This window comes from Rhamphochromis sp. 'chilingali', assembly GCF_963969265.1.
Source record: "Rhamphochromis sp. 'chilingali' genome assembly, chromosome: 3".
In the NCBI taxonomy this organism is placed as follows: Eukaryota; Metazoa; Chordata; class Actinopteri; order Cichliformes; family Cichlidae; genus Rhamphochromis; species Rhamphochromis sp. 'chilingali'.
The window spans coordinates 44,842,772-44,865,460 of record NC_137931.1 but is presented as its reverse complement, the minus strand read 5'-3'; the positions used below and the strand labels follow the sequence as shown (position 1 = coordinate 44,865,460).

General features: G+C 40.8%; 1 protein-coding gene and 1 long non-coding RNA gene across 3 annotated transcripts in view; one reads left to right on the top strand and one right to left on the bottom strand.

Annotated features, from left to right (window-relative positions):
* Window positions 1-4,204, top strand: part of LOC308393847 — a 5,164-nt gene extending 960 nt beyond the window's left edge. The window contains exons 2-3 of one of the 2 annotated variants that reach the window (XR_013971039.1): window positions 625-693; window positions 3,104-4,204. This is a non-coding gene — a long non-coding RNA (uncharacterized lncRNA). Of the gene's footprint in view, window positions 1-624; window positions 694-1,516; window positions 1,692-3,103 lie in introns of those variants that run through there. The other variant, XR_013971040.1, reaches the window with a different exon arrangement.
* A 6,294-nt stretch (window positions 4,205-10,498) lies between these two features.
* LOC308394137 (cyclin-dependent kinase 4 inhibitor B-like) lies at window positions 10,499-16,156 on the bottom strand (the record flags this gene model as incomplete). The annotated part of the gene is made up of 4 exons (XM_080878310.1): window positions 10,499-11,081; window positions 13,292-13,460; window positions 13,544-13,724; window positions 16,034-16,156. 4 exons carry the CDS (start codon window positions 16,154-16,156, stop codon window positions 11,078-11,080), a joined length of 477 nt encoding a protein of 158 aa, XP_080734436.1. The 3' UTR covers window positions 10,499-11,077.
* Between the last annotated feature and the right edge of the window lie 6,533 nt (window positions 16,157-22,689).

Below are 22,689 nucleotides of genomic sequence, written 5' to 3'. Positions count from 1 at the left end.
TTCACAGAAAGCATAAACTTATTATACGAGTAAAGCATTGTATTTGTCAAATTAGCATTACGGTCTCTTCAAACTGGCAAACCAGCTGCCTGATGTGTACATTTTGCTGTTGACAAGCTAAATATTATAAATTATTATAAAAATTACAGTGTCTCCTTTCCATTAAAGTCATTCCCAAGTACTTGAAAATGTTCTTTGGGGTCATTCTTATGAGCAGGCGATACAATTGTTAATTTGCTCCCTGCCACATAGTTAAGCAGAGCATTTACAACCTTCCCTCTAGCCTCCATGCACATTCCCTTATTGGGTCTCTTACATGCAAAGAAAAAAAATGCTAAGGTTTTAGATTTAAAGCTTCAGTTACCTTTAATGTTTTTTTTCTCCAAAGAAGGGACATCTCACATGACTTCTTTTAGCCTTCAGGTAGATAAAACTAAAATATAATTAAAGCTACAGATGCACCTAGTTTATTCTGGGTCAGTTTTTGGTATGATAATCCTTTGACACTATAAGTGACACACATTTTTTTGCCTTTTTTGCACATTTGTGTTTCCAAGGTGTCGTTGCAATAAATAAAAGTAATAAAACTTGCAGTTCATCTTTTGTTTTGCTTTCTTCTCACAGGCTTGCACTGGAATCGACAATCCTCCAGAGGCAATCACTCTGTTAGAGCTCATGAACTGGGATTTAGTGGTAAGTTCATTATTTGCAGGCTTTACTCTGGGACATGCATGTTTAGGTTGCTAAACATAGCAGCAAGTTTTTCATTGAATGTGTCAAGGCACGATCCTGGTGTCCTATATATGCAACTTATAATTATATTGTTAGCTTTTTCAACATGGCTTTCAATAGTAACACATTCCAATACGTTATCTATGGTGCTTGACATACATTCAGTCAGACTACATTTCAAAACTTTATCTACATACAAAAGCATAAACTTATTATACAAGTAAAAAATTGTACTTGTCAAATTAGCATTACGGTCTCTTCAAACTGGCAAACCAGCTGCCTGATGTGTACATTTTGCTTTTACACCGTTGTTTTAAATGGCATAAACTTGACGTAAATATCATGTTTGCTGGTCTGATTACTGCCAGATCTGCTGAATAAAGAAATAACTTAAGTAATAATAATAATGATAATAATTATGATAATAATAATAGATTTTATTTAAAAAGCACCTTTAAAAAGCACCTTGAGTCCAAGGACACTTAACAATAGAATAAAACTCCCCAAACTCCCTAGCAGATCGTTACATGGAGAAACCTTTGTAATACAAGCATGCTGATCCACACAGGTGTGCACACAGGTGTACACAGACGCGGACTACACCTTTCTTGGCTGCTGCCTCAAAGCACATTGTGCGCTGTCTATCTTGCGTGCTGCACAATAGCGTTTAATATTTAGTATCTACTGTTATCTACTGCTAGCTAGTTTATTGTGATGGTGCTGTATTTATTATGTTGCTCTTTTTTTTGTTTGCTTTCTCTTCTGTTTTTTTTTCTGCATACAGGTGATCCAGGTGTTTTGTTTGTTTTTCTTTCTTTCTTCCCCCCTTCTCACCGTCTCTTCTCCCCTTTGGTTTTCTTTCTCTCCCTCTCTTTCTTTCATTCTTTCTCCCTGTCCTATCCCCCAGTCATGTCTGTCCCGCTTGTAGCAACCGAAAATAAAATAAATACATAATTATAATAAAGGTCAATCAAATGGACCAATATAGCAAGGCCATGATGATCCACTTGGTAAAATAAATCCGCTTGGCATCTTTCTTGGCCTTAAGACAACAATTCTGATGGCTAAAGATCCAAACGGGACACAAAAAAAACAAACAAACAAACAAAAAAAAACAATAGAATCAAACACATAATAGAGATGACAAAATGAAGATCAATAAAACAAAAGCACAAGATAAATCAAGATTGTCCATACAGACAATATTGATTTGTAAATGATTAAATAACAATCTTCTCAACACAAAATTCTTTATTTGGAGCCCAGTTCTAAAAGAAAGATAAGTTACTGAAAAGTGTTTGTGCTTAGTGCTTCACTGAGCTGAAATTTAAACTTAAAACATCTCAAGATATATTAAATAAAAGGAAAATCTAAATTAAAAGGACCTCAAAGTGTCTCAAAGGCTTCAAACTGAACATCTCAATATCTGAGCAGCTCGATATCTTATGGACTATCCTCCACTGCAGTCACATGCCCCTCAGACCGTCAGCTCCTGTAATTTTGCCTTTTTTCTCTTTTATTTTCAATGTGTCTGCGCCGACACCTATAAACTGGGTGCTCGCGACATCATTACCGTATGTTGGGTTTACATTCAAGCCATTTTTCTTGTGAAGAATTATTTCGGACTTGAACTTAGTGAACGGAACCTCTTCTTTGACATTATCGTAGGCGATGTTAAACGCAGCCTGTTTGCTGCTGCCTGTCGCTGAAAGCCAGTAGGGAGAGGGGACACTGGGGCAGTGCTTGTATCGCGGAATATAATGTGTTTTCTGGATACGCTGTGCTTTTTCAGCGTTTCAATTCGAAACGTATTAGCAGCAGTCAGAAATGCAGTATTGCCGGCCACACTCACCACAGGTGGGGCGTTCTCGCTGGGTGAACCCTACGGTGGCCCTCAGAGGCCAAACAGACTGTAACTTAAGAAAACACCAGCAATAAGAAAAACGCTGCAAAAGCACACAAAACACAACGGAAATAAGAAAAAACAAAACTTACTGATTCTTTTAATTTAGTTCCATGTGTGCCTGCACCAACGCAACAGTGTGGCCACACACTCGATCTGGTTTTAGTGCATTCAGTTTTCAGGCCCCTCTTCTGTGGAACCAGCTTCCAGTTTGGAATCAGGAGACAGACACTATCTCTACTTTCAAGATTAGGCTTCAAACTTTCCTTTTTGCTAAAGCATATAGTTAGGGCTGGACCAGGTGACCCTGAATCCTCCCTTAGTTATGCTGCAATAGACGTAGGCTGCCGGGGATTCCCATGATGCATTGAGTTTTTCCTTTCCAGTCACCTTTCTCACTCACTATGTGTTAACAGACCTCTCTGCATTGAATCATACTTGTTATTAATCTCCGTCTCTCTTCCACAGCATGTCTTTATCCTGTCTTCCTTCTCTCACCCCAACCGGTCGCAGCAGATGGCCCCGCCCCTCCCTGAGCCTGGTTTTGCTGGAGGTTTCTTCCTGTTAAAAGGGAGTTTTTCCTTCCCACTGTCGCCAAAGTGCTTGCTCATAGGGGGTCATATGATTGTTCAACACGTTCTCACTTCCAAAGCGTAACATTTTACGCTAGGTGACAAATCGTCAACATATTACGTTTTCGACTACCCAACACGTTCCTAAATGACGACCTCGGTAAAATGAGGAAATGTGAGAACCGTCTGGACTCAATCTACACATGTTCACTCTTTTTCTTCAAATCTCTTGGAAACATGCTATTTAACGTCATTAAAGTCCTGGTTAAGGTCAGGAATAAGGTTATGGTTAGGCCTAGGGATAAGGTTAGGTTTAGGGCTGGAATACAGGGCTGGAACGTCTATTACAGCGGGAGCGTCATTCCACTGGATTTCATCCATAACCCAGCGCGTACCACAAGAACGCGGAAGGTCACCTTTCACGTTCCTCAGGAATGCCGCGGGACATGACAAAATGTCAGCATGTTACGCCTCGGGAGTGAGAACGGGCTCAATTGTTGGGTTTTTCTCTGTATCTATTATTGTAGGATCTACTGTACAATATAAAGCGCCTTGAGGCGACTGTTGTTGTGATTTGGTGCTATATAAATAAAATTGAATTGAATTGAATTAAAGCTGAAAGGAGGCAGAAACAGGAAGATTGTAACCTGGTGGACAAAGGAATGTGATGCAGCAATTAAGTGCAGAAATAAAGATTTTAGGATGTTAAAAAGAAATCAGAGTTATCAGAATTTTGTTTAATATCAAAAATCACAAGCTATTGTGAGAAGAACCCTTAAAACTGCAAAGAGGGACAGTTGGAGGAGCTTTTGTAATTCAGTGGGGAGAGAGGCAGACATAGGTAAGGTATGGTCAGTGATCAGAAGGATGAATGGCATTACAAGTAAATATGGGTATCCAGTATTAAGTGAAGGGGAAGTCACAGCGGTGAAAGAAGAAGAAAAGGCAGATATGATGGCAAAAACCTTTGTTAAAATCCATAGCTCATGTAATATTAGCGAAGAAGGTCAAAGGGGAAGAGAAATTACACTAGCAGAGAACAGGGAGATACTGCAAGCAAGCTGACGACACAAATGATTCATTGAATATGCCATTTACAAAGACAGAATTGAACCGATCACTTAGGAAATTTAACCTTGCGCAAAGCACAAGGCTCGCCTGCAGAGTGAAGCGGGAAAAAAGTGCGAGAAAGAGGGTGAGAGAAAAAAAAAAAAAAAACACGGCTCGCGATAAATCAAATCAAATCAAATCACTTTTATTGTCACATCACATGTGCAGGCACACTGGCACAGCACATGCGAGTGAAATTCTTGTGTGCGAGCCCCACAAGCAACAGAGATGTGCAAACACAACAACACAAACGAGCAAAATACAAGAATGGCCAACCTGAAACTAATAAATATATGTACAATATATAATAGTGTATGCATTTCTGGATGTGTATACTAAATATTTTCCTATGTGTGTGTGTGTGTGTGTGTGTGTATACACATTTTTACAAATTAAATAGTAAAAAAAAAAAAAAAAAATAATAATAATAATAATAATAAAATATATAAAATATACAGAGTTGAATATGTGCAAAACAAGTGGCATTTATATACAGTATGGAGTGCATAATGTTGAAGTTCCAGTAGTGAAGCTGAGGTGTCTATGACGTGTTCAGCAGTCTGATGGCCTGATGGAAGAAGCTGTCTCTCAGTCTGCTGGTACGGGACCGGATGCTGCAGAACCTCCTTCCTGATGGAAGCAGTCTGAACAGTTTATGCTGGGGTGACTGGAGTCCTTGATGATCCTCCCCGCTTTCCTCAGGCAGCGCTTCCTGTAGATGTCTTGGAGGGAGGGAAGCTCACCTCCAATTATCCGTTCAGAGCACCGCACTACTCGCTGGAGAGCTTTGCGGTTGTAGGCGGTGCTGTTGCCATACCAGGTGGTGATGCATCCAGTGAGGATGCTCTCTATGGCACAGTGATAGAAGGTCCTGAGGATGCGGGGGCTCATGCCGAATCTTTTCAGTCTCCTGAGAAAGAAGAGGCGCTGCTGCGCCTTCTTCACTGTTTTGTTTGTGTGTACTGACCACGTAAGATCCTCAGCCAGATGTACGCCAAGGAACCGGAAGCTGCTCACTCTCTCCACAGCAGCGCCGTTGATGGTGATGGGGGTGTGTACTTCTCTGCACCTCCGGAAGTCCACTATCAACTCCTTTGTCTTTGCGACGTTGAGGGTGAGATGGTTGTCTTGACACCAGTGGGTCAGGGCGCTGACCTCCTCCCTGTAAGCCGTCTCATCACTGTTGGTGATAAGACCCACCACTGTAGTGTCGTCCGCAAACTTCACAATGATGTTGGAGTTGTTAGTGGCTGTGCAGTCGTAGGTGTAGAGTGAGTATAGGAGAGGGCTCAGTACACACCCCTGTGGAGCACCAGTGTTCAGTGTGATGGGGGATGAGGTGATGCTGCCCAGTCTGACCACCTGGCGTCTGTCAGACAGGAAGCTAAGGATCCAGCTGCAGAGGGAGCTGCTCAGTCCTAGATCCTGCAGTTTCCTGTCCAGCTTCGAGGGAACGATGGTATTGAATGCTGAGCTGTAATCTACAAACAGCATCCTCACATACGTGTCTCTCTTCTCCAGGTGTGACAGGGCAGTGTGTAGTGTCAGGGCTATGGCATCATCAGTGGACCTGTTGTGGCGGTATGCGAACTGTAGAGGGTCCAGTGAGTCGGGTAGTGCAGAGCAGATGACGTCCCTGACCAGCTTCTCGAAGCATTTGCTTACGATGGGGGTCAGGGCTACAGGTCGCCAGTCGTTCAATGAGGAGATGGTGGAGGATTTGGGTACAGGGACGATGGTGGCCATTTTGAAGCAGGCTGGGACTACAGACAGAGAGAGGGAAAGGTTGAAGATGTGCGTGAACACTCCAGCCAGCTGAGCCGCGCATGACCTGAGGACGCGGCCGGGAATCCCGTCCGGACCAGTAGCTTTGCGTGCGTTCACCTTCCTGAAGCACTTCCGCACATCCTCCTCAGACACAGTGTGCGCACTGTCCGGTCTCATGGTGTTCGCTGTGTCGAATCTAGCGTAGAATACGTTTAGATCCTCACACAGAGAGGCCGTGGTCTGCGGTGTGCTGGTTTTCCCTCTAAAGTCTGTGATCGTGTTTAGTCCCTGCCACATACTCCGAGGGTTGTCAAACTGTTGCTCCACCCTGTCCCTGTACTCACGTTTGGCTGCTTTGATCGTCTTCCGGAGTTGGTAATGTGCGTGTTTGTAGTCCGATGTGTTCGCGGAGGCAAAGGCGGTGTTCCGTGCCGCGCGAACATCTCCGTTAATCCAGGGTTTTTGATTTGGGAAGGATTTGACTGTTCTGGATGGGACGACATCTTCCACGCATTTCCTGATAAATCCACAGACTGAGTCTGTGTATTCATCAATGTCTCTGGCGGCCACGTGAAACATTTCCCAGTCCGCGTGATCAAAACAGTCCCGCAGCGCAGACTCCGATTGGTCCGTCCAACAGTGCACCGCCCTCCGGGTTGGAGCTTCCTGTTTCAGCTTCTGCCTGTAGGCGGGCAGGAGCAGGATGGAGCAGTGATCTGATTGGCCGAATGGGGCGCGGGGGAGGGCTTTGTACGCATCCCAGAAAGAGGTGTAACAGTGGTCGAGTAGCCGGTTTCCACGTGTGTTGAAAAGGATGTGTTGATGGAGTTTTGGTGAGACTTTCTTCAGGTTTCCCTTATTAAAGTCTCCGGCTGTGATAAACGCTGCCTCTGGGTGTGCGGTTTCCTCGCTGCTGATCGCGCTGTACAGTTCCCTGAGTGCACGGTCAGTGTCGGCTTGTGGGGGAATGTAAACAGCCGTAATAATCACTGCTGTAAAGGATAAGGATAAGGAGCCGGATTGTGTCGTTCACGTCAAAGACCCGGCTCTAAGAGCCGTTTCGTTCGCGACCGACACATCACTAGCATCTGGTGAAGTGCTTGTGCTGAAAGGTGTGTCTTTACAACGTTAACGTTCCTGCTCAAGCGCAATTCTGCCAAAAATGGTGGACCAAAGTTTCTCCACGGTGATGTGAAAGTTCTTGGTGGGTAAGTACTTTTCACACAGGGCCACGTAGGTCTGGAAAGCTACGGTGGCCCTGAGTGGCCAAACGGACTGCAACTTTAGAAAACACATGCAAAAAGAAAAACGCTGCAAAAGCACACACAACACAACGGAAATGTTTCTGGGGAGACAATAACCGGACGGACCAGTTGCAGGAACCAAAACATGTATGTATGGCTGTATCCCAATTCAGGGTCTGCAGCCTTAAACGGTCCTCAAGGGCCGCGTACTCAAAGACCGCTGAGGTCTTTGAGTGAAGTGCGAGGCTTGTAGGCTTGTGAAATGGGACGGTCTAGCCTCCGTCACGCTGCCCAGGTTGCCTAGCAACCATGATACTAACAGCTGGAAACGTTTCATACAGCTTTGTTTGACAGAAATGAAGGAGAACATATTTTGTACATTTGTTTCTATTTGAACTTTGTGTGATTTGATAAGTATCTGAGGCTGAGACCACAGGACAGTAAAACATGATTTTTGGGCTTCATTTCTGCACTGAACAGTCATTTTAAGATTAGCTAGTAAATAACAATTAGCTCATGTTGTTCATGAGACTAAAGTCATCTCACTTTGGTAATGTAAATATAATATGGCCAATATTATATTAATCATTATTAGTTATTACAGCAGTGAACATGAACTCTGTGCCAAACTCTGAGCTTCAGTAAAGATTCAAGTTGCAGTTATTTATATTTCCTATCACCTTAAAGACAAGTATCTTTGACAATGCATATATAGGTGTATCATATATAAGAGACAAATATTGTTCTTTTAATATGTTGGCATTACTAAATTTGGCTCAATGCTTACATATATGTGGAAAAAGCAAATGTACGAGCTGTGATAACTGTTTCTGATAGAATGAAGAGTCGACTGATATATTAAATATTCCTTTATTGGGTGAGAAAATCAGACCATGTCATAACTGCTTTAAGTCATACAGAATAGATATCAGAGTCTTAAACAGGCTGACTTCTGCTAAATGGATCAAACTGGGCAGGAAGTCTACAAACACATAACATCCTTATAGAATATGATGTAACACTATAGATCAACTTAGCTCAGAATATATAAAGCATATAAACAATTACAGCAATATGATGCAACAAACACAGCAGCTACTGATCCAAAATACTCAAAGCTTCATAGAACTGAAACCAACATTTATTTTTAGCTCCATTCTGCTGCTGATACAGACTTTAGGTTTCTGAACATTAAACTTGTTGCTGCCTTTCATAGTGTGTAACTTGAAGGCCCTGAGTACTCTGAGTACTTTCTCCCACACTGGAAACACTGGGATGATCACATTATTTGAACATTACCTAATAAGACTGATTCAGCACAGACAGTTATGTTAAACTTTCCTAGCAGTCCTTCACAAACAGGGAACAGTCTGTCTATTCTCTCCATCTGTCAGCTGCTGCTGGCTCTTCCTCCTCCTCTTCCTCACACACTGCTGAGTTTGTCCTGGTGGATCATCAGGGCTGCAAAGCCTCACAGATGATGTGCAGCAGTGGCTCCCTCAGTCTGTCCACCGAACAGAGGCAGCAATATAACATAGCTCACATTAACAGTGCAGTGGATCCTGCTTGTGCTGTGATATTCAGGACTGCAAACAGAGCAGCGTCACTGACTTTCAGCCTGTTGTGTTTGTGGATATATGACTGACTTTAATTATCCACAAAATCATCATATTCTCTGTGAGATTAAGGTCAACTATTGAACGGCGTATAAAGTAAAGGCTTTAAAACAAAGTAAACGCTGAAAGTACAAACATCGCTAATGTCACATAACTTTGCCGGCATGTGGCCAACAGTAATGTTTTAATGTTCCTCATTATTAAACATTTGCACATAAATAAGTGACATAATATTCAGAACTTACTTTTGAAAGTTTACTCTTTGGCCGCTCCACTTCCACTTCTTTGAAGTGTCTCCCAGTCCCAGGCTGTGTCCCAATTAAGAGACTGCACGCTTGAAGTACGCATTTTAAGTGCGGTTACGTCACCGCCACGCGACGACGGCTGTCCCAATTCGAAGTGTGCTTCAAATGCATACTCCAAATGCACCTGAACAGCGCGACGAAGCGTATACCGTCCCATTTCACAAGCCTCTCACTTCCACACTTCTCGTACTTATAGTACGCACCGTACGTAGTACGCGTAGTACGCGTAGTGCGCGTACTTCAAGCGTGCAGTCTCTTAATTGGGACACAGCCCCAGTGCACTTGTTAGCATGTTTTGGTTCGAGCAACTGGTCCGTCCCGTTATTGTCTCCACAGAAACATTTCCGTTGTGTTGTGTGTGCTTTTGCAGCGTTTTTCTTTTTACAAGTGTTTTTCTTTTTGCAGCGTTTTTCTTTGTGCAGCATTTTTCTTTTTGCAGCGTTTTTCTTTTTGCAAGTGCTTTTCTTTTTGCAGCATTTTTCTTTTTGCAGCATTTTTCTTTTTGCAGCGTTTTTCTTTTTGGATGTGTTTTTCTTTTTGCAGCGTTTTTCTTTTTGGATGTGTTTTTCTTTTTGCAGCATTTTTCTTTTTACAAGTGTTTTCCTTTTTGCAGCATTTTTCTTTTTGCAAACGTTTTTCTTTTTGCAGCATTTTTCCTTTTGCAAGTGTTTTCTTAAGTTGCAGTCCGTTTGGCCTCTCAGGGCCACCATAGAAAGCCTTTTTTCCCCCTTATAAATGAAGTGACTGCATTTTGTAATTACCCAGGTTATATTTATCCAACATTAAAATGTTTTTCATCTGAAACTTTTTTACTGTGACAAATATGCAAAAAATAACAAATGTACCATACTGTATGTGTACATCTGTGAGTGTGATACTATGTGGCGTTGCTTCAGCGTTTCACTTATAACGGGATGTGTTGAAATCCCTGAACACACCCAACGCTGGAAAGTGAACCATGTCCGTTCAGCACGCCTGCACAAAGTTTTGCTTAGTCACAATCCAGAGTGACGGCTTCTAATTAAGATAACCAAACTCACAGGAATTCTTTGGATTTAAAAAAAAAACCTACTAAAGATTTAAAGAGCAAACTTTTCTTATATGATAAATTATGTGTGTTAATGGTTATTTGCAAAACCTTTTATTGTTGGTAAGAGTAAATATGACTGTGATGTGCTAAAGGAAAATAATAAAACAGACAATACAGAAGAAGAAAATTTCACGTGTGATTTATTTGCGTGCACAAAAAACAGAAGACCGTAGGTTACAATTAGATGATACACTTTGATGCTTGCTGTTTGGTACAACATAACTTTGTACTAACTTTGAAGCTTTAGATAAATGTTAGCCCAGACACAAAGGTGCCAGGGGTTTTCTGAGAGCTTTCATTGATGACCAGAACATAACACCATCAAACAAAATGCAGCATCAAAAAGAAGTTAATGTTTATGTGACTGTGTCGGAAGTGTGTAGATGCACCTAATGGTGAATGTGAAAGCAATGTTTCACAGTATGTAAGGTATTAGTTTGGTAAATGCATAAAAATAACAATGAAAAACACTTTTATGCACTCAGCTTCACAGTTTTTCAATAACCATATGAAAGAGTCACATTCTCTCATTTAGTAAGCAAGTGTTGCAAAGTATTCTTTCCACCAGACTGTGAATATAAATCCCAGATTTTTGTTCTTTAGTTTTTGTAGCGCTAATTATTGTTTTTAACGTATAGACGTGTTCAATGTCCGGCAAAAAAGTTCGGGAAACAAAAGATCAGAAGAAGAAGTTGCTTTCCAAACAGACTCCAGGCTCTCTTAATCACATCCTTCCTCTTAGCTGTGGGAGAAAAATGTGGAAGTTCATGGCACATATTTAACCTCTGCATCCATGCATACTAACTAAAATTAGACCTGAAAAATTATAAAATAAGTGGAACTACAATGTGTTTTACAGTCTATAAAAGTTAAACATTTTCACTGTGTGGTCAGCTCCACGAGGCATGAGCGCAAATTTGATTTTAACCCTGGGATAAATTTTAACTGACATTGAAACCTCTGTTTGTTCCGAAGCAAAAGAAAAACTGGTTTGTCACCTTTAAACTGTTCGTTGCGCTCAGCCCGCTTACATCCTCCACAACGCTGTCATTTGTCTCGGATTGATCGATTCTTGCCTAGGCTCCTCTAAGGTGGGCATTTTTCGCTTCTCATGTGCGGTCACGTGAGAGTCTTTTAATTATTGCTTTTGTGCCATAAAGGAAAGCTTTGTCAGCAGTGTGCGTTTTATTTCCATATGCACCCAGACACAATCTAAAGTTACACCCCCCAAAACAAACAAAAACCCACGCATATCGAGGACTTTGTGGTGGCGGAGACCTGAGGTGAAGTCAAAATCGCGCTCGCTCTGTTGCAGGTTCAGCTGTCCGGTCCTGTCTGAGAAAAAAAAAAAAAACTAAAGAAGATGCGGCGTATGCGCATGCTCATTAACGATGAGCTGACGTCTGACTGGAATCTGATTGGAGATGATTTCAGAAAGAAGCTTTAACACAGCGACCTCCGGTTTCCTCTGATAACGAATTGACATAAAAACAAAGCTCGCGAGTTCAGGCTGACACACTTCAAATACAGGTTGCAATAATTCTAATTCCGGTAATGAATAAGTTAAACAACAGTATCACCACTGGGTTATTACAAGCTCGGTGTAATTATTTGCTATTGAAAACTGAACAACAAGACGGTCGTTTAATTTCAAACTGCACGCGAAAGATTTTAAGTTTCACTTTCGGTTAAATGTTTCGAGCTGAGTATCAAAAAGAGGCGCTTTATTAGAGTTCAAAGCCTCGCTGACGAAACACAAGAAACAAACAAACCAGTTCAATCTGTGAACTGGAAAATAATATTTAGATAATTTTATAGAAAAGGTGACAGCAGCATTATGTTTCCTTTACATTCAGAAACGCTGTTTTGTGGCACACAATGGACGGGCCTCAGAAAGCTCAGAGTCTATTGACAGATTTTAACGATTTGACTATTAACATGTAAACATTATCCTTAAATTCATTGTGTAGCCTGTAAAGGTGCATACTGGTTTAATAAGTATAAAATTGCTCCTTGCACTACTCTCTGTAGTGTAAATCTTATGGCTTTACTTCCTAACTTCTGCTTAGTAAACATGTGAAAGCACAACTGTACTTAGGTGACTGTAAATGTCACCTAAATATTAAAGAAAAACAGAATACAAATTTGATTTCATTTGTTAATGTAATAGCAAAGTAAGATGACTCAAATGCAACAGATTTAAACACACAGCACATGTTGTGGCCACAGACAGTAATCTGCTCATTTAGTTTCACAAAGGTTCTAGAAACAAATGAAAGATTATAGTGCTTCAGCATAAATGCAATCCATTATTATTATTATTATTATTATTATTATTATTATTATTAAGTCTATATGTAAGCTGATAGAAACAATAGTTTCACTCTATCCACGACCACTTATCCCTGTGTTATTTATTATTAAATTTAACTGAATTTTATTTGAATTTTATTTTTTATTTTTCAATATGTATCTTTTAGTGTTGAAAAGATGAAAAAAAAATTAAGACCATTATGTGTGTTATTGACGTGACATAATTTTTACATCTCACTGTTATGCTCCAGCAGCTGGAATTTGTCCACTAATGTCATTTTAGGTCATTCATAATTAAACCAATAAGGTCAGAATTACAAAAACTAACAGAACAAGAAAAAACAAACTCACGCCTGAAGCCTTAAAACTCACAAAACTACAAAATATTCAGAGCACAAACCACTGTACTGACATGTAAAATAATTAGCCTACATCTTTTACATGGCTCTTTATTGCTAAACACACACACACACACACACACACACACACACACACACACACACACACACACTACACTAAAACTTTTGTTTTGTTCCTTTATTTTGTGTTTTTGACTTAACTGGGCTCAGGAAAAATCCCTCCCATATTATTTTGGGAGCAGAAACTCTTCTCGTGTAAGGTGCAGTTTGATCCACTCACTGATGGTTTTGGATGAACGTGGCTGTGTCCGTGTGGCCATTGCCGCGCGCGAGCTGCTCGGCGGTGAGTCCGTCATTGTTGCGTACGCCGCGATTCTCGGTGTATCCAATGAGCAGCCTGACAACCTCCAGGTGACCCTTACTGGCGGCCAGGTGCAGCGGAAGGTTACCTTCATATGGAGTTATAGGTCAATCAAAACCAGGTGCGAGAAGAAAACAAAACAGAAGTAAATCAAATCATTTAATTCCGTACCTCTTTCATCTGCGATGTTAACGTCGGCCCCATAGTTTAGCAGCACGCGCACAGAATCCACGAATCCTTCACGAGCGGCATCGTGGGTCACGGTGAGACCGCAGAAGGTATCTGGCACATTTGGATTTGCCCCCGCTTGCAGCAGAGTCTCAATGACCCGGGAGTCCCCCAACTTCACTACCTGCACACACACAGCATGGAGGGAGAGAGAGGATGGATGCGGGAGATAATTTAGGAGAAGAAGAAGCTTTAAGGAGCTGCCCAGGGTGTGCCTGGCGATTATCATCCCATGACACCAAATCCCAATTTAATGCATTTAATGCTCAATAAATGTATTGCTATTAATTCATTGGCCCCGCATTGGCCCCGCCTCTCCTCCTGACGTTTCTTGTCGTCACAGGGAAAATCTGCGCCTGCCATTGGACAGCAGCCTCAGCGGACCTGTTTCTATTGGTGGCAGACAGGTAAGGACTGCGTCATACAGATAGGTGAAAAACATCTTCACCAGTTCGTCTGGACTCGTGCACGTCAGCATGTATGAATTTCAAAGTTACTATGCATAATTATGAACTCGCGAGCACACGATATGTTGGATGAGCGGTCAACGAGGAGGAGCTTCCTCTCTGAGTGGACCGTTCAGCTGCAGGCCTGCACCCAATACGATCGTTCATATTAAACCTCGTGTGACACGCAGACAGTGCACGAGCAAAAACAACAACAAAAAAGCACGTTTAAAATCAGATCCAAGCAGGGCACGGGCTGATAATCTGGCAAACCGGGCATTTTTCACGTTGGGCTGACGGACTTTTGGTTCGCTGCGCGCAGGCCTAACAAGCACTGACAGCAGCCCATTGGTTCATTTTCATGAGACTGGAGTTCCCACTTAAATGTCTTCGCTACCTCCGCTAAAAACAGGCCTTCTGGTCAAACTGCTGCACATGATTATTTGCCTTTCTGAACAGGTTTGCTCTTAAAGGTAACTCCATCCTGGAAGAATTAATTTTAATCAAGCAAGCAAGCAATTAAACTAGATATGTATGGATTTCAAAATCTTGTTTGGTTTTCAAATGTAATTTTTTCAGTGATATCATCTTTAATAGCAGGAAATTAATTAAGCATCGAATTGTTGTTTTTTTCTTCATTTTTTCAATATTTTTCTAGTAACTTATATTTGACACGAGCATAAAAAATGGAAAATTCTGTTTTTGTAGTGTCAAGAGATTTATTCTAAAGACACTTCTTCAGCTTAGAGTCAGAGAGTAGAAACACACACGCTGCAGTTTTTACTTGCAGGGCAGAGCGCTCACACCAAAGTGGGGGCCCTGTGATGTGCATGCTCTGTTCTTGCACTTGTCTTTATTTATACACAAGAAAAGTAATACAATAATGAATACATTTGTTCAGTGGAATGTTGATACGCGAGCATGTGCGTATGTGATTGTGCGTGTGTGTTAGAATGTGGGAAGCAGCCCTTTTTCCTTTTTCCTTGTTTGTTGTAGACATGGGCGCGTCCTTTGTCTGTGTGCCTCATGCTTCACGACTCTGCTTTCTTTTCTGTGCCCTACTTTATGATGAAATGCAGCTGCTACTTAAAAAGTTATCACTAAAACAAACAAAAACAAAACTCAGACTAAGACTTTTTTTCCCCAAACATGGTGTTGGATAGATACATAAAGGATCTGTTCAGACCTCTGCCCACAACCATAAACCAGTAAATACTTATTCTTTATTTTCCGCTTCTTGTAAAATTAAGAGACTTGAACAATTTATATATTTTGTCCTAAAGCAAAAAATGTACATCTGAATAAATCCAGGTTCTTTTTAACAGCTAACACCCTCACTCACCATTTCCTTAACACCACCATTTTGCTGCTCCTCAGCTCCATTGACAATTTCAGACTTTAATGTTGTCTCGGATTTGCTGATTTCTCTTAATTACAATAATATGAACACAAGTTTATTCTTTACTTCATGTGATAAAAAAAAAAAACTACAGCTCTTTCTGAGTCAAGTACAAAATCTGCATTTGAAAAAGAAATTGTGAAACTAAGGAAGTGATAACAGAACATCTTATTACTCCATAAAACACACTCATGCACATACATATGTATTTATATTAATCTATAAATGTATTCAAATCTGATAGTAAATCATGAATTTCAGCTTTTTAGACTTTTGGTAAACTGTTTATCTTTTTCACTACACTTAAATCTATTTTGGAGAGTCCAAACTTATAACTGCCACATACAGATTTCTGCACTTCAAAAAATATTTACATCGATCTGAGACGATTGTATTCAGTATAATGATGACATTATCGAAGCTGGTGGATATTTGAAGAGCACATGTGAGGAGGCCTCAGCCTCTAACACAAAGCACTAAAACAAGGAAGTAAATCAAGCTGCTAGCAAGCAAAACAGACTGAAATCGTCCAAATATGTTTAAAATCACTTTGGAAAAAAGCCAGTTCAAACGGTTTTTATTACTTACCTGTATTGCAGTCCTATTAAACACATTTTTAATATTTACATCAGCTCCATTTTGCAGTAAAGTTATGATTTCTAATAGATTTCCAGTTGCACAGGCATTGCAGAGTTGGTCAGAGAGACTCATATCAGGTGTCCCTTTAAAACGCAATACAAAGCAAACTTATCACCTAAAATTTTTCTGTAGGCTGTGTTGAAGACTGAAATAATCCGGGAGGGTGGACTGGCCAAATACAGAAATCTGAAACATGTCCCTCCCACCCTTACATCATCCTTGACTGTGCAGCTCAAGCTGTTACTGAACAAGAATTAGACAAAATTAGTCACTTCAAATTCAAATATTAGAAGTGACTAATTATATCTCGATTTTGTTTTGAGCTGTATTCAGCTCAGTGGCTTCCCCGTGGGTTCAGTGTTTATTTTGACACACGGCAGAGCTGGAGATTTATTGCACATCTGGTTTTTGACAAGTTACCCCTAAACTAATTATTCTGAAATTTAAAAATATATCATTAGGTGCAGTCCTTATGTATAAAACTAAAAATATCTTATACCCCCTTACATTGTTTTATTTTTGTCTGTTTGTTTGTTTGATTTTTTTTTTTAGAACTGGGAAAGCAAAATTAAGAAAATATATGACTGGAGATAGGACTAATTCATTAGTTTTATTATGATGAAACTGGATGAAACAAGCGATATCTTGCGCAAGGATATTTGGCATATACCAAATATCCTTGCGCAAGATATCAACTCCAAGTTGTATCGATCAGAATACAAAACACCATGTGTGTGCATGGTAGTTAGAAAGCACTTAAAAAGCATAGAAGATAGTGCTTGTGTGAATGGGTGAATGTGGCGTGTTGTATAGAGCGCTTCGAGTACTCCGGTAGAGTACAATCAACACTGATTACATGTTTACAGCTTCTATTTGAGCATGTTATGCTTGTCCAGCAGCAAAATAAATGATGCCTCTCCCACCCTTCCCGAGATACTGATATACTCCATGTAGGTCATAATTAGAATATTCAAAGAAAATAATATTACAGATTTTGCCTATTTTTCCTGCTCCCCTGCTGATTTTCCTGCGTGACATTTTATTGATGTGATGTTTGGGCCTGTTTATGGAAAAAGCTGCATGGAGCCTTTTCACAATATCTATATGTCAGGGATACAGTAAGCCGCCTGCACCCTGAAAAAACGGAACCAAAGCCAGAACTGTGACAATGATGTCTGAATAACAAAAAGCAAGCAAAAACACAAAATAATTAAATAGATAAATATAAAAACTTACGTCAAATGAGATTAAAACCGTAGCACACCTTCCTCCTGCTGTTCAGTGCGTGGCATCACATTTTCCAAACGACTCGAGCTGAAAATCCCCCGAAAAACAGCCAAAAAAAGGAAAAGAAAAGAAAGAAAAAATAAAATGTGGCCTCCACGCGTGATTTCAAGCATGTGATGCATTTACTGGCAGTTCCCGCTCGTTTTCAAAAGTAATTCGAGTTTGTATTTCCGTTTTTAACCTGTTACAGGATGAAAGAGGGAGCGAGACGCGGGGATGACTTTCGTTAGAAACGTCGCGCAGTCACCGTGAGGCGAGCCTCCTCTCAGTTTAAAAAAGCCTCTCGGATGAATCCACAGCTCGTGAAGATCAGAGGTTCTTTCCAAAGAGGAGGAGACGGCCTGATTGGACGGTTCCTCATCGGCTCATAGGCGGGACGGTTAACGGAACTTCATAACACGGTAATAATGGTGGTGCCTTCATTCATTGTCCATGTGAATGTTTTGAAACGTCGACGCGCTGGCGCAGACGATGCGCGCCTTTTATTACGACATTACAGCAAGAGCTCTATTTCTTTTTCGTCACGTCACGGCCTGTGTGCTTTTAGTTTCTTTGTCTTTGCCGCCCTCTCCTGTAACAAGCTGTGCATCTACGGTCACCTCATTTGGTGGGACAGTTATTGCGGATCAGCAGCTTTTGAAATACTCAGACCAGCCCGTCTGGCGAGTGTTGCCAACTTAGCGACTTTGTCGCTATATTTAGCGAGTTTTCAGAGCCCCTTAGCGACTTTTTTTCTAAAAAGCGACTAGCGACAAATCTGGCGACTTTTTCTGGTGTTACTGGAGACTTATTTATGACGACTTTTTGACGTGAAAGCGCGTATCGCTTTCACTCTCAACAAGCAGCGGTGCTGCCGTGGGCACCTCGCCCGTTCCAAAGCGCTCACGGGCGGAGGATGGTCCTCCCCCAGCTCAACACGCTATCAGGGCAGGAGATGTTCACACCCGTGCGTCCAAACTGCAAATGAATCGCTTATGAGCAAAGTCGCTGCTCCGCACTGACTGTAACACAGTCTGTTCTTCTTTTACTGTTATGCTGTTTTGTGGATCACAAGGTTTAAAACGACTTATAAACACACATAGCCTACACACAAATTAACTCCACCAGAGTGCCAATCTCGGGTCACTTTTGCCGGTCCAGGCCCGGATAAAGGAGCAGGGTTGGAATTGTGACATTATTAAAAAATAATAATTGTAATAAATTAAAGAAATTTAATAATAATTTGTAGTTCTAAATAAATTCTAAATTCGTTTAAGACGTTTTTTACTCACCTTATGTCTCTTCCACGATGTTATTCCTCTCTCCAACAACGCAGGTTACAATTACATTAGCATGACCAATTATGCAAATTAGGCGATGACGTCATTTAGCGACTTCTAGCGACTTTTAGCACAGCCAATAGCGATTTTCCTTACTGAGGAGTTGGCAACACTGCGTCTAGCACCAACAATCACAACGCATTCAAAGTGACTTCATTCATTCAGGTCATCGTAGTCTAAGGAGCTTGCAAAGAAAAGCGTCTGGACTTCTTTAAGTTGCTTGAAGACGTTTCACCTCTCATCCGAGAAGCTTCTTCAGTTCTAAGGTCAAATGGTGGGGAGTCCCAGATTTAAACCTAGTGGGAGTGTCCCCCCACAGGTACTGGTACTTCCCCACATCACATCAACATCACCATCTCTCTGGCCTGTTCACATCTGGGATTTCTCCCATACCTCTCCACAAAATCCAACACATCTGTGCTGTACTCCTGCTCCTGCTTATCTCTGATGTATTTGTGCATCACCAAATGGCCGAATCGCACTTAAGAAATCAAAAAAGCCTAGCAGCTGTTACTGTCTAGATGGAAGTATAACCTCTCTGCAGCATGTAGATGAATGCATCAGCCACTCCCAGATTTGGTTTGTCATACAAACTGACTATTGTGGCGAGATGTGCTGTGTCAGTTGTTTTAAGTGTTTTAGGGCTGAAAGGAGTGTAGTTCATTTGTCCGGAAGTTCTGACTATGCAAATCTGACGGGAAACTGTAGCCAGGCACACCCACACTAACTGGAAGTTACAGTTAAGACAAAAAGTCTTGTTCATAACTGCTCAGGCTATGTTTAGTCCCAGTGACTGCCAGCTGTTTGCAAACAAGGAATGTGAGACATTTGAAAACTTACACAGACTTTAGTCAGATTCAAAGACAGAGCCTTCTCTTTTGGCTCTCAGCGAAGGCGGTCGCACTTTTCTCCTCTCCTGCCCTTATCTTCCCTGCTTAGCTTCTTATGTCCTCCCTATTGTCCACTTAAAATATGTTTACATAACTATTTTTGCATTTGTTGCAATTTCAGCTGTCCTCTTGGCCAGATTTAAAGTCAACAATAACTTTTTTTAACTGCATAAATAAAGGATACATAAAGTCACTGCCAAAAACTGATTGCGGCTTCTACCTTGTTACAGGAATGTTGTTTGTTGCTGGATATTCTGTGGTCTTAGTTTTACTTGACTTGTCTGCTGCTTTTGACACGGTTAATCACAACATTCTTCTATCAAGATTGGAACATGTTGTTGGTCTCAAAGGTACGGTTTTATCTTGGTTTAAATCCTATCTCTCAGAGAGGTCGTTCTCTGTTGCTATGGGGCAACACTCCTCGGCTTCTGCCCCTATTTATTGTGGTGTGCCTCAAGGGTCCGTGCTCGGTCCTGCTCTTTTCTCTTTGTACATGTTGCCGTTGGGATTAATTTTTAGAAAACATAACATCTCCTTTCACTGTTATGCCGATGATATCCAGATTTATTTACCTTTGAAATCCGATGTGACTGCTTCTTTGCAACCTCTGTTCAACTGTTTGCATGAAGTAAAAATTTGGTTATCACATAATTTTCTTACATTAAACGAGAATAAGACCGAAATCATAGTCTTTGGTAGTCACACTCCGCTAGACCAGTTAGCTGACGCCCTAGGCCCTCTCGCTAGCCATCTTTTGTCCACTGTAAGAAACCTCGGAGTGTTCCTGGATGGCTCTTTTAAACTCGAGAAACAGGTGTCCACTGTGGTAAAAAACAGCTTTTACCAGTTGCGTCAGATTTCCAAAGCAAAGCCGTTCCTTCCTTTAAAAGATCTTGAAAAGCTTATCCACGCATTTATTACATCCAGATTGGACTACTGTAACTCCCTCTACTCGGGCCTCCAACACTCCTCTCTTTGCCGGCTCCAGTTAATTCAAAATGCAGCTGCGCGTCTTTTAACAGGTACAAGAATTCATGAACACATAACTCCAATTTTAGCCAAATTACATTGGCTCCCTGTTAAATATCGTATAGATTTTAAAATTCTTTTGTTCACTTTTAATATTTTGAATAATTTATCGCCCAGTTATCTTTCTGATTTACTCCATTCATACAATCCCAACAGGGCACTTAGATCATCCAACCATAGGCTCCTAGCACAACCTAGGACTCGAATGAAGTCGAGAGGCGACCGGGCCTTTGCATCCGTGGCACCCAGACTCTGGAATAACCTCCCCGTTCATATTCGCACTGCCGAGTCTATCCAGTCTTTTAAATTACGTCTTAAAACTTATTTTTTTACTTTGGCTTTTGATTCTGTCTAGTTGGCTGTTTTAGCTTGTTGCGTTGTTACCTATTGTTTGTTGTCCTCTTCTATTGTTTGTTTTAACTGTCTCATGTTTTTATTGACTGTGAAGCACTATGGTCAACACTGTTGTTTTTAATATGTGCTATATAAATAAATTTTGATTTGATTTGATTTGAAAATGACATGATATCATTCATGAGGGATACATTTGACATATGTTTCACATATTATAGACCAGCAAGTTATTTATAGCAGTTTAAATACAAGCAATCAGTTTTTGGCAAATACCGGCAAGGCCACTTTACCCTGCGCTTTTATTTTTAAGAGTACCTTAGCACTTCCTCTTTTATTGTGTCAGACTTCCTGTTCTGTTCTCAGTGAAACGACACAAACACGTTGCTTCAGAGTGAGTGAACAACCTTTATTTTTGGAAATATTCATGTAAAACCATGAACTTTATTTACCTGTCACATGCTATAACTTGGGAACATTTATACAATGTGGTTGAATTGCTTTTTGTTTTGTACATGCATGTCATTGGTTTGTGGTGTGGAAAGACTGGCAAAGAGATGAGGAGGCTGCTAGCAGGTTCAGCATGATTGGAAGCAGAAGTTTGTGTAATGATTGCAAACGATTGTTTATTTTATTTAAGACACAGGTTGTCTTTATTTTCATTTGTTAAATGCTGTGACATAAATTGTTTAAAGGTGCTGATTTATGTTAATGTCCTGATTTGAGTTCAACATATAATTTTCTATGATGTAAAATGTGAATTTCTTCATTTCTACTAAAATGTTATAATGGCATTTGTTTGTGCATCCTTATAGTTTTAACGGTGCCATATTGTCGATGGTTTAAAAGAGGAGAGAATAAAGTTGCATCAGTCGAAGCTCTCTGCGTCATGAGTGGTAATTCCAAGTGGGCAGCTACATGAATGACTGTTTAGCACTGATAGAAGTACATGCTGCATCTGCTATGCAGCATGTACTTCTATCTCTGGAAATTCCTCATTCCTCGTCTCAACGATGAGCATGCACTATGAACTTTATCACAGTTATAATGAATACAAACTGTGAAGAACTATTTTCTGTAGTGCCTAAAATAACATTTGGATGTTGGGTTGCTTAATAGTCATCCAGGAAATAACATTAACATAGAAACTACTGAGCTACAGGGTATTGCTTCTGCTATGGTTTTCTAGTCTGCTTTTTAATGGAGGAATGATATAAAAGAGTCAACTGTTAGAAAGCCTTCAGACAAGAATCGAGTTGAACACAGTTTCTGAATACAAGAAGTTTTTTTAAGAGGCTCTGTGCCATTCCCTTTCTTTCAACGGTTAGTTGTTACTCAATGATGCAATCAGCTAATCTAAACCCTCCAACGGGAGGCATGCTGTGCATACTCATGCACACAAGGGTAAATGTGTGCATGTTCACAAGCATGCGTGTATATGTGAACATGCACACACGCATGCATGTGCATAAGTGAACGTTGATGCACATATTCTATTGTCAGCTCTTGGGCCATGACAATATTGCCAGTCCTTCGTGAGGGCACGCATTGTCGTGAGTGGCAAATTAATATCTTTCTGCATCATCCATATCTCACATCAACTTCAACTGTTGCTTCACAGGGTGCCTCTTATTGAAAACCCTAACAATCAGATGACCTTCTATGAGCAAGTACTTGGTGACAACGGGAAGGAAAAAATATCTTTTAAAAGGAAGAAACCTCCCGCATA